The following is a 12,757-nucleotide window of genomic DNA, read 5'->3' as shown; positions in this document are numbered from 1 at the left end:
GAATAGGAAAGAAAGCCATGCAAAATGACTTTTCCCTGATGTGATTTTCCTTTAATATTGAAAATACTACTTGATTCATAATTTATCCACTCAACAAATATTTAACAAGTGTTACTATGTGCCATGCACTATTTCCTGGGGATAAGTTTTAAAACGATATGTTCCCTGATGACACTTAAGATATAGGAGATTAGACAAATTAAACAGATAACTACACAGGTTAATCCTAGAACAGCAACTGTGAGATGCGGTAGGAAGTAAAGTTGCAGGGAATTCAGAGCTTATGACAAGGAGGGCTGGGGCAGCCTCCCCGACTAAATGTCCCTGAAGCGGGCGTCTGAGGTGAAGGGTCAGCCCTGTGGAGGAGCAGGGAGAATATTTCCCAGCAGGAATCGTGTGAGGAAGGTCCTGAGACAGGAGTTTGGCATCTTTGAGGCCCCAGCAGAGCCAGGAAGAACTCGGGATGAGGGAGCCAGCTGAGCACCCCCAGTCTGCTCTGCCGCAGCGCGAGTAAACTGGAAAGGCGGCAGAAGAGAATAAAGAACATGAGCTAGAGAGTTACTCAGCTGGCTGTGCAGCGAGTAGTAGCTTGGTCTAGGATGATGCCAGTGAAATTGAAAAGAAGCAGACAGATTCAAGATAAATTTTCAATAGGAGTTAGTGATAGATTGAATGCCAGGGATGAGGAAGTGGGTATTCTATCTCATAGAGGAATCTACGTAAGGGGTCTTGGTGTATTAATAATTAATTGGTGTGGGGCAGAGAGCAGGATGAAAATCATTACCCTGTCACCTCTCCTTGTGATGGGAGTCGCTTGTCCCTAAAAAGTCCCCAGCTCGCCTGCCATTCAAGAAGCCCACAGATCAGCCTTTTGCATTTCTGCCTCCTGGCACAGTAAATAGCGATGTCAGATTCTCCTGTGCTGTTTCTGTGCTACATTTGCAAACTCTGAATGAACTGTGGCTGTTCTGCGATGATTTACACCCTTATTTGGCAAGCCCCTGAGCTATAAAATTAAAAAATGACAGACTACTTCCATGGTGTATGGTTTCACTCATCCCAGAATGACTCATAAATCATTACAGGAGCAGTTAGCAGACCACGACTGTACAGCTCAGTATTTTTAGGAGTGCAAGAGAAAATTCTATTTTAACACGAAAGGCCTAATTTCTAAATCAGCAAAGGGACTAGGGCGCCCTCTACTGACCCCATGATCTAGTGCTCTGATTTGTAGTGAGCTCCATGGATGGTTTTCAGTTAGAAACTGCAGTAATTCTATTAAAGAATTATGAGCACATTGTGGTTTTTGTTGTTTTTTTTTTTTTTTGAAGGCTTTATACTTTCTTCATGTTTGGCCATCAGTTTTGTCTCTTCTACACATTGTTTAGACTGTCTTCCCAAAGGGCTTGTCTGTCGGTGGTGGCCAACGGGGGCTCATCTTTGATACTGACCCAGGGTTCTCTCTCTCTCAGGTCCCCAGCCATGGCCGGCGGGTTATTTGCCATCGAGCGAGACTTCTTCTTTGAACTGGGTCTCTATGATCCAGGTCTCCAGATTTGGGGTGGTGAAAACTTTGAGATCTCGTACAAGGTAACATTTCATTTAAGCAAATGTTTTCTGAGGCGTTGCTGGCTTTCATTATTTTCAGAGAAGGCCGTTTTCTCTGGGGGGAGAGAAACTGATGCATTTTTCAAAACTAACAAAAATGTATATACCTTTTGGGGAAATAAGACAAAATGCCAGCTTCAGCTTACTACATATTTATGTGGCTCGGCTCAGAAACTGAGGTCAGCTGCTTCAGAAATGAAGATGCCTCCTGCTCCCCCAACCACCCCCCCAACCCCCAGCTCCCCATCACCTGTACCAGTGATGCGGGACAGAGGGAGCCCAGCGGTGCCTCTGCCTCCTGATGGGGGCCCCCTCCCGCAACACCCCAGCCCTCCTTTCCTGAGAAAGAGAGAATGCGCCACAGTGTGGGGCAGACAGATGCTCATCGCTTTTGTGGTGAACGCCCCATGCTGGGTGCTGCAGGGACAGAGGAGTTGAGGGGGGCGGGGGACACCCTCGGAGGTCGGTGGGGTGGGGGGGAGCTGGGGCAAGGAAGCCACTTAGAGATCGCCCCGGGATCCCCAAGCGGGAGGGACACCAGCGACAGGGTGACGAAGGGTGAGAGGACGATGCGTCTGTGGGACTTGGGGTGTCGCCTCAGGGCTAGTGGCGCAGAGTTGCTCAGCGCCCCGTTATTACACCTGGAAACCAGCCAGCTGGGCTCCGAGTAGTTTTTGTCTATGACCCCTGTGGGCACTGTATCTTATTTAGATTTTTTTTTTTTTAAGTAGCTTTTCTTGGTTTCTTTTCTTTTCTTTTTTTTTTTTTAAGATTTATTTATTTATACAAGAACCAGGGTACAGGCCAGGGTGAGAGGATTCACCAGAGACAGAGCAGGAGAGGTCTGCCGCGCCATGTGGGTAGCTCCCTGGCCGGCCGGGACCGAACCCGTGCTGCAGAGGCTGTGGACAGCTTCACAGTGCGGCGCTCAACCCGCTGCGCCACCGGGGAGGCCCTTATTTAGATTTTAGATTAACATTTACAGGGCAGATTCTGGGCCATAACCTGCTCTGGCGTCTGAGAGCCCTGGGTCTCTCCCGGCAGATCTGGCAGTGCGGCGGCAAGCTCCTGTTCGTGCCCTGCTCGCGCGTCGGGCACATCTACCGCCTGGAGGGCTGGCAAGGGAACCCGCCCCCCGTTTATGTCGGGTCATCCCCAACTCTGAAGGTGAGTCCTTTGGGTTGAAAGGCGGGGGGAATGGGCTCACTGAAGGAGTGCGCCTCTGACGCCTCACTTGCCCCAGAGACAGCCTGTTGTCTAAGAGTATTCACTGCACCCCCTTCGGATTAAGAGCCCCATGTGGGATATTCTCCATGAAGACACCTCAAATAAATGTCAAAGACGGACTCAGCAGGAAAGCAGCTGAAAGGAGAAGACTACCTTCTGTTTTCACACGTGAATGAAATTTGATTTTCGTTCGATCTTTAAAAATTGACCATGTTAGGAATCTCTGTAGTAAATAGGATCAAATTTTGAGCAGTTTTGAACAGTGCTTGCAGAAGGTTAATATCTTTTTGTCCCTCAAATCAGGGACGCTTCACCCCAGAGCTCAGTGCCCCCTGCTGGGAGCAGGCCGTCCTCTGCCCTTGAAGAGCCACTTGGACGTTTCTTTGACTTGCGTTGCCTTCATAACTCTTAGGAGCACGTGACTCTGAGGCCCTTCATTTCCTGGAGCCCTTCACCAAGTCAAAAGCAGAAGGAAGCATGTTACTAGCTGCAGGTGCACCTTGGGACCGCTCCCGAAAGGGGAATAGATTAAAAAGCAGAGACAGCGAGGCTTGAAGAACCAACACAGCTTTCCCCCGGGGCACAGCAGTTAGAGATGGCCAAAGGAACCCCTCACCACAACAGGGGCTGGGATTAAATATGCACCCGAAGACAGAGACCACCCCGGATTTGCAGTGGGCCTGGCTGCCCTTGCAGGAAAAGACCTGCCTGGGGGTGGGGCCCACATCGCAAAGGATTCATGCAGAGTCAGTTTGATTCAAGGACACGCATGCTGCATGGGGAAGAGACATGAGGGGAATTCTTAGTCAAAGTTAACTACAGCTCTTGTCAAAAATACCCTATAACTGTGACGCAGAGTACACAGAGTCCCAGCACTCTACTCCAGTGTCAGCCTTGTCCACCTCAGCCACCGGTGCGCCAGGGCCCACGTCTGTGTTTCTGTACCGTTTGTCCTCGCTGGACTTCTGGCCTTGATTGCTAGTTGCCTTCTAGAAGTATCCTCAGCCACATCCCTCAGATATGTCAAGCTCAGTGCAGTCAAGTTGAACTTATTAGCATCTCCTCAAAAGTGATTCCTTTTCCTGTGTTCTGTTTGCCCACGAATGGGATTTAGGGGGCATGTTAGGCTGGTTCAGCTCCCACCCCTCCCACCTTGCCGGTCCTGACCGTCCTGCTTAAATCCGCTCCATTCTGCACCCTACCACAGGGCCTAGACCTGTCCTGTGGATGTTTTATCTCCTGTGAGGCTCTCTGCCTTCAGATTCAGCCCCTTCAGTCCACCTCCCCACCAGCCTTGTCCCCTGAAAGTGAAATCTGCGGTTACCTGCTTAACACCCTTTGATGACTCTTCTGGAAAGGATAAAACACCAAGTCCTTAAAGAGACTAATGGTAGCTAATACATTTTGAGTGTTTTCTGTATACCAGACACAGACCTAAGTGCTTCTCAGAGATCAGCCTCCTGATCTGCACAACACACTGTCATGTGTGATTCCCATCGTAATCGAGTCTCATCTCAAGATGAGGAACCTGAGGCAAGTTTCCTCTGGGCGAACCCTGCATTCCTCATGGAGAACCGCTTGCAGGACACAATTCGTCTCTCACCCTGCCCGCTTGTCTTTGCTGTGGACACAGCCCCCCGACTGGCCAGCCCTGCGGCTGAGCTGCCCAGCACTCTTCCAAGGTGCCCCTCGGCCCTCCCCACCTAATTCTATCACCCCGATCGCCCCCGCGCCCGTGTGTATGTACAAGCTGAGAAGTTAGGTTTTTGTCAGTTATCACAGTGTCACCTTTTTTATTGTTCTTTAGTTGCTTTTCCTTAAAATACACCAAATGGGGGAAATACCCAGTTAATTTGAGGTTATAATAAAATGGTTCTGTGATATTTCTAACAAGATCAACAAGAACGGGTTTGATTAAATGCAGCTGTTTTTCATGATGGTTTCTGAAGTGAGATTTTTCCCTGCACACCCTAGAAATGTGGTTCTAGTGGAGAGACTGTCCTGGGAAGAGGAGCACGGTCAGCCAGCCTTTCCTAGGCCCCTCTCCGGGCTTCCGTGTCTGCCTCTGAAAGCAGAAGAAAATATATTATCTTAGCGCATCTGATCTTACAGCTCAGAGTAGTCAGTTTGTGCATCCGTCTCTTGTTAGTCCTCTGTCCTCGGGAATCAACATATTAGGGTTATTTGCTCACTTGCATTTGTTTAATTAAATGTCAGGCCCGCTGACGTGAGCTTGTTGTATGTCGGTCATGTTTCGTGTATCTAAAATAGGCTGTTCATGACTTCACAGATATTTTTATTTTTCATAGTGATATTCATGTTCTCTGTTTGCAGAATTATGTCCGAGTTGTAGAGGTCTGGTGGGATGAATATAAAGACTACTTCTATGCTAGCCGACCTGAATCCAAGGCCCTAGCATATGGGGATATATCTGAGCTGAAAAAATTTCGAGAAGATCATAACTGCAAAAGTTTCAAATGGTTCATGGAAGAAATCGCTTATGACATCACCTCACACTACCCTCTGCCACCCAAAAATGTGGAATGGGGAGAGGTAAGTATCAGCCGACATTCTGATCTCAAAGCGTGTGTGTGTGTGTGTGTGTGTGTGTGTGTGTGTGTGTGTGTGTGTGGAGCCCGAGTTTGGGGAAGGGCAGAGAGAAATGAGAAGAGAGAGTGAATGAAGGAGAAGAAATCTCGGGCAAAGGTTTGGGTAACAACTGTGTGGCCCCCTCCCCCACCCTTCCGCCTGGACCACTGACCACCTGCTCCCGCTCCCTGGGGCTCTGGGCCCTCGATGATTGGGAGAGATGGAGTGACAGCACCCCGGAGAGAGCACAAGGAGCCCAGATCCTTCCCTAGGGGGCGCCAGCGTCCAGCGTTTGGGCATCGGAGGCCGCTTAGATGCTCGGTGCTCCTGCGTTAGTGTCCCCTGCACCCCTGTTCACTCTGTGTTCCACCAGGGCAATCGGGTTGCACTCCCAACAGGCCATAAGCCCCAGGGCGTCTTTTCACCTCCCCTCCCTCAGTCCAATGCAGAATCTCTCGGTCGTCTTCTCCCGTCTCATGGCCTGGAAACCACCCGAGTGCTGACAACTCTGGAATGTCTATCTTCAGCCCACATCTCTCTCCCAGAGTCCAGACAGGTGCATCCCCCTGCTCACTGCACGTCTCCACTTCAGCCCCCGCAGGCACTGTGGACTCCACGTAGCCAACGTTGAGCTCCCCCCACGCCAACCTGCCTTTGCCCTTGACCCAGACCAAACCGTTGGTGCCATCTCTGACTCCTCCCTTCTCTCACACTGCACGTCCCGTTCTAGAATCGAGCCTTCCTACTGTGTGGGCTAAGCCGCCACATCTCTCGTGAGCCTGGCGTTCCCTCCTGCAGCCTGTTTTCAACCCAGGAGGCGGCCAGAGTAGCTTTTCACGATGTGAGCGGGGACCTCATCAGTCTCCTGGAGGCAGTGCTAAGTGTAGACATCCCAGCCGGTGGCTCACCACTGCAGGCGGGAACGTTATCCTGTTCGGTTTTCATTCATATGAATGATTTTCAACCTGAAATTGTGCACATGGTATCTTTTTATTATTTTCATCTGTGCTATTTTATCAAAACCTGTAGGCCAGTGCCCTCAGTTGGGATGAGTCGAATCCAGTGTTGACTTCAAGAGGATACACGATTAAAGCCATGGCTGTGGCAGTGACCTGCCGTCACACGTGTCCAGATTTCCACTCTGCACGGCCGTATTTAACATGAAACTCTTTCACTCTGATGCTAGAATTTATTAAAAATGAATCTTGCCTGCTTTTTTTGTTCCTTGTTTTAGATCAGAGGCTATGAAACTGCTTACTGCATCGATAGCATGGGGAGAACCAACGGAGGCTTTGTGGAGCTCGGGCCCTGTCACAGGATGGGAGGGAACCAGGTGAGCAGCCAGTCTTCTGTGCTCGGCCTTGAGCGCTGCCAGGCCCACAGACCGCTCGGCTTGGTCTGGCTTTTATTTATGTATTTATTTTTTAAGATTTCTTTCTTTATGCACACAAGAGCTGGGATACAGGCCAGCGATGCGGGGGGTGAGAGGATCCACCAGAGACAGAATGGGGAACAGAACGGGCAGACCTACTGAAATACACTGCTGAGGGGAGCAGCGGGCGAGCCAGGAGAGGTCTGCTGTGCCATGTGGGTTGCTCCCTGGCTGGCCGTGGATCGAACTCATGCGGCAGAGGCTGCAGACAGCTTCACAGTGCGGTGCTTAACCCCTTGTGCCACCAAGGAAGACCCTTGGTCTGGCTTTTAATTGGTAATTTTGTTTGTTTTGATAAAGTAAGAAGTTGACAATGCAAAAACATGTACTTAAATGAGGCGATAACAGTACTGGTTTTCCCATAAGTATTCTGAATCTATAATTTATGTCTAACATTAAGAGATTAGTATATTCTGACAATTTTACCTGAGAGTATTGTGGAACATTCTAGGTTTTCTCCTCAATAAACTGGGATATTAGTGAAATATACTTCACTAATAGATTTTCTTCCACATGTATCTTTCTTATCTTTAATATAGATTGTGGAGCGTTATTGGGTCACTTTCTCAGGTTATTGGTACCTAATACTCATTGATGACCCATTCTAGAGGATACAGAACATAGCCATTTGGGTGTTCATAGAACTCTTCATTAACTTCAAAATGATTATAATTCCTGTCTTTGGACTTAAAGTTCTGAACATGCCGAAAACTTATAGACATATAAGGTAGTCATTGAGTTTAATTACAGGAGTTAAGTTTCGTTGGTTTTTTTTTTTCCTTAATACAGATGAACAGAGTAAAAGTATTGTTATTTTCTTATTTCTTTTCTTTTTAATAGCTTTTCCGAATCAACGAAGCTAATCAGCTCATGCAGTACGACCAGTGTCTGACAAAGGGTTCTGATGGATCCAAAGTCATGATCACACACTGTAATCTAAATGAGTTTAAGGAATGGCAGTACTTCAAGGTATTCTGTATTACAACTGCTGAAGTAATATTACGTGCTCTTTCTTTGCAATGACACCTACCATGTGGAATTTAGATATCTAAGTCTTAAAACCTGTATTCAAACTGACCTGCATATCCCGCTCACTAAGTCCTTTGTTTTCCCGAGCGCTGAGGGACTCTTTGGCCCATAGGAAGTATCACTTTCACTCCCTGACACAACACTGTCTTGTCAGGTCACAAGGTGCATCAGTGCCCACTGCTCATTTCAGTGACACAGGAAAATCCATGAGGCAGTCATCAGCTTTGTTCTGATATCAAAATATTATTTTCTTTAAATCTATGAGTCATTCATTAAATATATGTACATGTGTATGTACTTGTGGATCTACATCATAAAAGATATTGCATGTATAGTTCCTATTGTCCAGCAGGTGGCGCTAGAGGCAAACATATAGCACTGGAACGCCAGGTATTCCCAGCAGCAGGTTATTAAGACCAAGCAGGATCGGTGTTGCCTGTGCTGGCGTGAAGGGCGTATTTAGTTACTCACTTGACACTGCAGTGCAGGTGGTTGTTGTTGTTGTTGTTGTTTTTAATTCTCAGCTGTGAGTATTCAAAGTTCTATGCTAGATTGAGGTGCTAGATTGAGGATTCTAACAGATTAATCTATTTATGTGTAATTTTTAAAGTCCAGACCTGGCTAAAATAAATCAATTTATTATGGAACTCCTAGTTGGGCAAGCTGCCCCGTGCTGAAAGCCCTGGCCGCCCTCAGCTTCACTTGCCGCTGTGATCCTCGTTCTCCTGCCTCCCTCAACAAGCACGTGTTTGCTCTGAGCAGCGGATACTAGGCCCAGCTGAATATTCCCTGTTCTCATCACTCATGGTTCTTTACTCTGAAGGGGGAAGTATGTGCTAGTTGCTGATTTTTTTTTCTTATAATAATTTAAGAAGGAGCTTAACATAAACCCTGAAGAACAGAGGTTTTATTTCAACACCAACAAAAAGATGAGTAATAGTAATAAATCATAGGGTCAGGGAGAACAGTAGTAAACATCATCTGCCCAGGATGCAGTGCAGGGATGGATGATTACATGGAAGTTTCTGTCCTCCTTACACAGTCTCATCCCTGAACATGCCTTCAGTTTCACTCTCCTCATCCGGGCCCCTGCCCTCTCAGCCTTCCGGCCCCTTCTGGTGTGGACTTTAAAGATTATGCATAAAGAAAACTCCAGAATCTGTCATCAAGTACAGATAAGAAAATGGAATATATGTATTGTAGATATTCTGAAGGACACAACACTTCGTAGACATTTGTGTACCCAACGTTACTAAATATTTTCTGTGAGGGGCCCTGTGAGGTGGTAGACTTGGGGAAAAAATTAGTTTAATGTAAAGGCAGGACTGGACACGGTGCAGGTTTTCTGATCTAGCAGACCGGGTAAAGGAGGAGTCAGAGTCCTCAGTGGTTTTTTGCAGGTCTTTTGTTGGGATTTAACGGGTACACTGCAGGCAGTGGGGCTAGGAGGCTGGCAGGCCTCCCAGCCCCCAGCAGGTCTTCACTCTGGGCTCCCCGGCCTTCTCTCGGCTTCTGCTTCTCCTCGCGTCCCCATGACGCTGCCCTTAGAAGCACAGTCTCAGCCCAGGTGAATCCCATCTACCTATGCCCACACCCCACTCCAGGTGCCCGCCATCAGGCATGCATTCAGGACCACAAGGATCCATCATCTATCCTGATGGCGGGAGGGCAGAAAAGCCTGACATTTTTCCTTACCCTACACTAAAGCACATCCTACTATTATGGCAGAGGAAAGAAATGCAAAATCAAAAATAAACAAATTGCTCTCCAGCAACAAAAGAAACTCATGAGAGAAATTATTCCCCATTAAGTTACATAAAAGAAGTAAGGACGCACCGGCCTCGGAAAGCTTTTCATGAGGATAAATCAGAAAACAGGGTGAACAAGACCATGGTATAAAAGTGTATAGAAAATTATAGGAATCACTGGTAGTTTGGCAGCCATAAGTCGTACTCCCCATGGAAGAACATTCACCTTCACTTTCTGCATTTTGGAGAAGCGCTGATGTGATTGAGGAATGCAGCAAGAGGGAATAGTGGATTCGTTTAGGGGAAGAATTCTGGTAACACTGTGGAAATGGACTGAGATGCAAGGACATCAGCTCAACCTGAAAATCTGTTCTCAAACTTTCAGCCTCCAGGTTCCCTTTAAACTCTTAAATGTCAGAGACTCCCCCTGGACAGATTTTGGTTTTTTCCTGAATTGGCAATTAAATCTGAGAAATCTTCTAATTATTTACGTATTAATTCATGTAAAAAAAACTATAATAACCCTATTCCATGTTAATATAAGTAAAATTTTTTATTGCTACTTATATTAAAATGAAAAGAATCTCATTTTATAGCTTTGCAAATCACCTTAATGACTGGTTTAATAGAAGGCAGCTGGTTTCTTATCCCACTCAGCACTCATTTTGATGCAGTGTGTTGTTTTAATAGAAGTATATGAGGGGAAAAAAATTCAGCCTCCCATAAATATGCAGTTAAAAAAGAGAGGCTGGTTTTAATAGCCTTTTCAGATAACAGTGGCAGTTCTTTGATGCTACACCAGAACTCGAAAAGTAGTCCTTTCTTAAGATTTGCAATGTAGAACTGAGGCCCTATCAGCAAACATTTCGTCCTTTGGTCCACTAAAATCCATTGGTCTGCCTTACCCTGTGGAGATCTTTTACCCATGTGAGCTCTGGTAACATTATTATTGTTTCTTTGGAAATCACTGACTCACTGAGTTATATAGGTCTTTTACATATTTCATTCACAGTACCAAAAAATCCACAAATACAACCACTGATTTCATCAGAAAAGTCTTTCAATATTGTGAAACTATGAAGTTCCTGGTGATGGCTACAAATTTCCCAAAACTTTTAATTTTTCCATAAAAACACAAATTTTACCAATGGTAACAAATACTGTCAGATCCGTGGTGGTGGTTTTTTCTGTTTTTTTTGGGTTTTTTGGGGTTTGTTCTTCAAGTGACATGCTCACCTCATTTTCAAGCAGATGCATTCCCAGTCTCAGGCTTGGATAATCACAGTTTGTCTCTGAGTCGTCCTTTCAAGTCAAAGTGGGAACCATGAAAAAGAGTAACTATTTCAACTCAAGTTAAACAACCAGACCTGCTTTCCCTGAATAACGGAGACTCCCCTGGGCAGATTATTCACTGCGCGTAGAGTATTTTTTAAAAGTGTGCTGACCCATCGTGATTCAATACAATTAATGCATTTTACTGATTCATCAAGGACATGCTTCGTTGACACTGGTATTTCCTTTTTCTACCAAAGAAGGAGACTATTAGCTCAGCTTTATGTCACCATTTGAGTTAGGCTGAGGCCCCTGCTCGTTTGCCCTTCGTTGCTTTGACACCAGCAGTGTTCGTGTCGGGGGACAGTGAAAAGGGCAAGTGGGGTCTTTGGATTATTAGGAAAATAGCCCTGATCTTATGGGTCCCATCTCAGGCAGTCTGAGGACCACATTTTGAGAAGCCCTGAGCTCTGCTGGAGAAAACTACACCCGCTGATGCGGGCTGTGCCCGCAGGCATGGGAAAGAACACACAGCAGAGACCTGCAAATACCAGCCCTCGGTGGCTACAACAGACCAGGAAGGGAGGGGAGCTCCTGAAAAGCTAATGTCCTGAAGGCAGGAAGCTAGTATTGTGCTTTGAAAAGTAGATCTGGAGGGTAAGATAGTGAATGGCAGTTTGTTTACATTGAATTTGAGAGACCAACAGGGGGTTATTTCAGGTACCAAATGGTAAGTGCATTTTACCTAACAATAAAAGGACGTAGGAAATTGATGATGGAGACACCAATGCCTGAGGTTTAAGCCTGTCCTATTTGCTTGAGGCCTCTTTTGAGGAAAACCAGGTAATGACTTCTTCCAGCACCACTGAGAGCAAGTAACGTCTTTCAGCTTCTCTTTCTGTGTTTTCCAGAACCTGCACAGATTTACCCACATTCCTTCAGGGATGTGCTTAGATCGCTCAGATGTCCTGCACCAAGTGTTCATCTCTAATTGCGACTCCAGTAAAGCGACTCAAAAGTGGGAAATGAATAACATCCACAGTATTTAGGGAAAATAAAGGAAACCAATAACCTACCTACTGACACAAAGTTATACAGGACTGAAAGGCGCCTGAAACCTGCTGCAGCAATTATAATAATTCTGTACAGCTCCGAACCCAGACCTCCTGATCAGTTTGAAGGACATTGATAAACTGTGATTTTACAATAACATTATCATCTGCAGTTACTGTTTACAAAACTGCTTTTACCTTAAACTTTGTAGATGTTTACATCGTTTTTTGTTTTGTTTTAAGATGATGTTGGTCATTTGTGCATTTAGCTCTGTTTTATTTCCAACAGAGCTGAAGGCGTTGTTGTCTTCTTTGGGATTACACTCAGGGTCTGAAAGGCAGTTTGAGTCTTTTTTTTTTTTAAACACACTTGAAAAAGGTTGGGGTAACCAGACTTTCATTTCTAACTTGGTGGCTATCAACCTGTTGTGTCTTTATTTAATTTTACATCTTTTTGAAGCACTGCCACAGGTTATCAGCCAGGGTGGCCTTCCTTCACAGTCATGCTGCTTTTTTGAAAGGTGAATTTCAACACATTTAGTGCCTCTTTCATTTCTCAGTATATATTTCAAGAGCTTTTGATGAATCTTATAGGATGGTAATGATGGAATTGTCACCTGTATGAGGAAGAATGTGTCCACTACTCAGAAATGAATGTATGTGCTACCATTTTGTTCTGAAATTGAATGTTGTATAGCTTGAAAAAGAAATGACAGTATGGACCATCCCAAAGCTATTCCACAGGGTGTGAAGACTATGGCATTAACTTCCCTACTGGCTGGCATTCACGATGCCCTCGG

At 45.9% G+C, this 12,757-nt stretch overlaps 1 protein-coding gene across 1 annotated transcript in view; it reads left to right on the top strand.

Annotated features, from left to right (window-relative positions):
* GALNT7 (polypeptide N-acetylgalactosaminyltransferase 7) overlaps positions 1-11,954 on the top strand; it is a gene marked incomplete at both ends in the record, with an annotated part of 103,839 nt that extends 91,885 nt beyond the window's left edge. The window contains 6 exons of the mRNA XM_084231025.1: positions 1,473-1,590; positions 2,653-2,775; positions 5,170-5,388; positions 6,659-6,757; positions 7,697-7,825; positions 11,817-11,954. Of these exons, the coding sequence (XP_084087151.1) occupies positions 1,473-1,590; positions 2,653-2,775; positions 5,170-5,388; positions 6,659-6,757; positions 7,697-7,825; positions 11,817-11,954 (826 nt within the window). The remainder of the gene's footprint in view (positions 1-1,472; positions 1,591-2,652; positions 2,776-5,169; positions 5,389-6,658; positions 6,758-7,696; positions 7,826-11,816) is intronic.
* Positions 11,955-12,757: the final 803 nt, after the last annotated feature.

This window comes from Talpa europaea (genome assembly GCF_964194135.1).
Source record: "Talpa europaea genome assembly, chromosome: 4".
NCBI lineage: Eukaryota > Metazoa > Chordata > Mammalia > Eulipotyphla > Talpidae > Talpa > Talpa europaea.
Note: the sequence above shows the minus strand (reverse complement) of the source record. Positions and strands in the feature narration are given on the sequence as shown.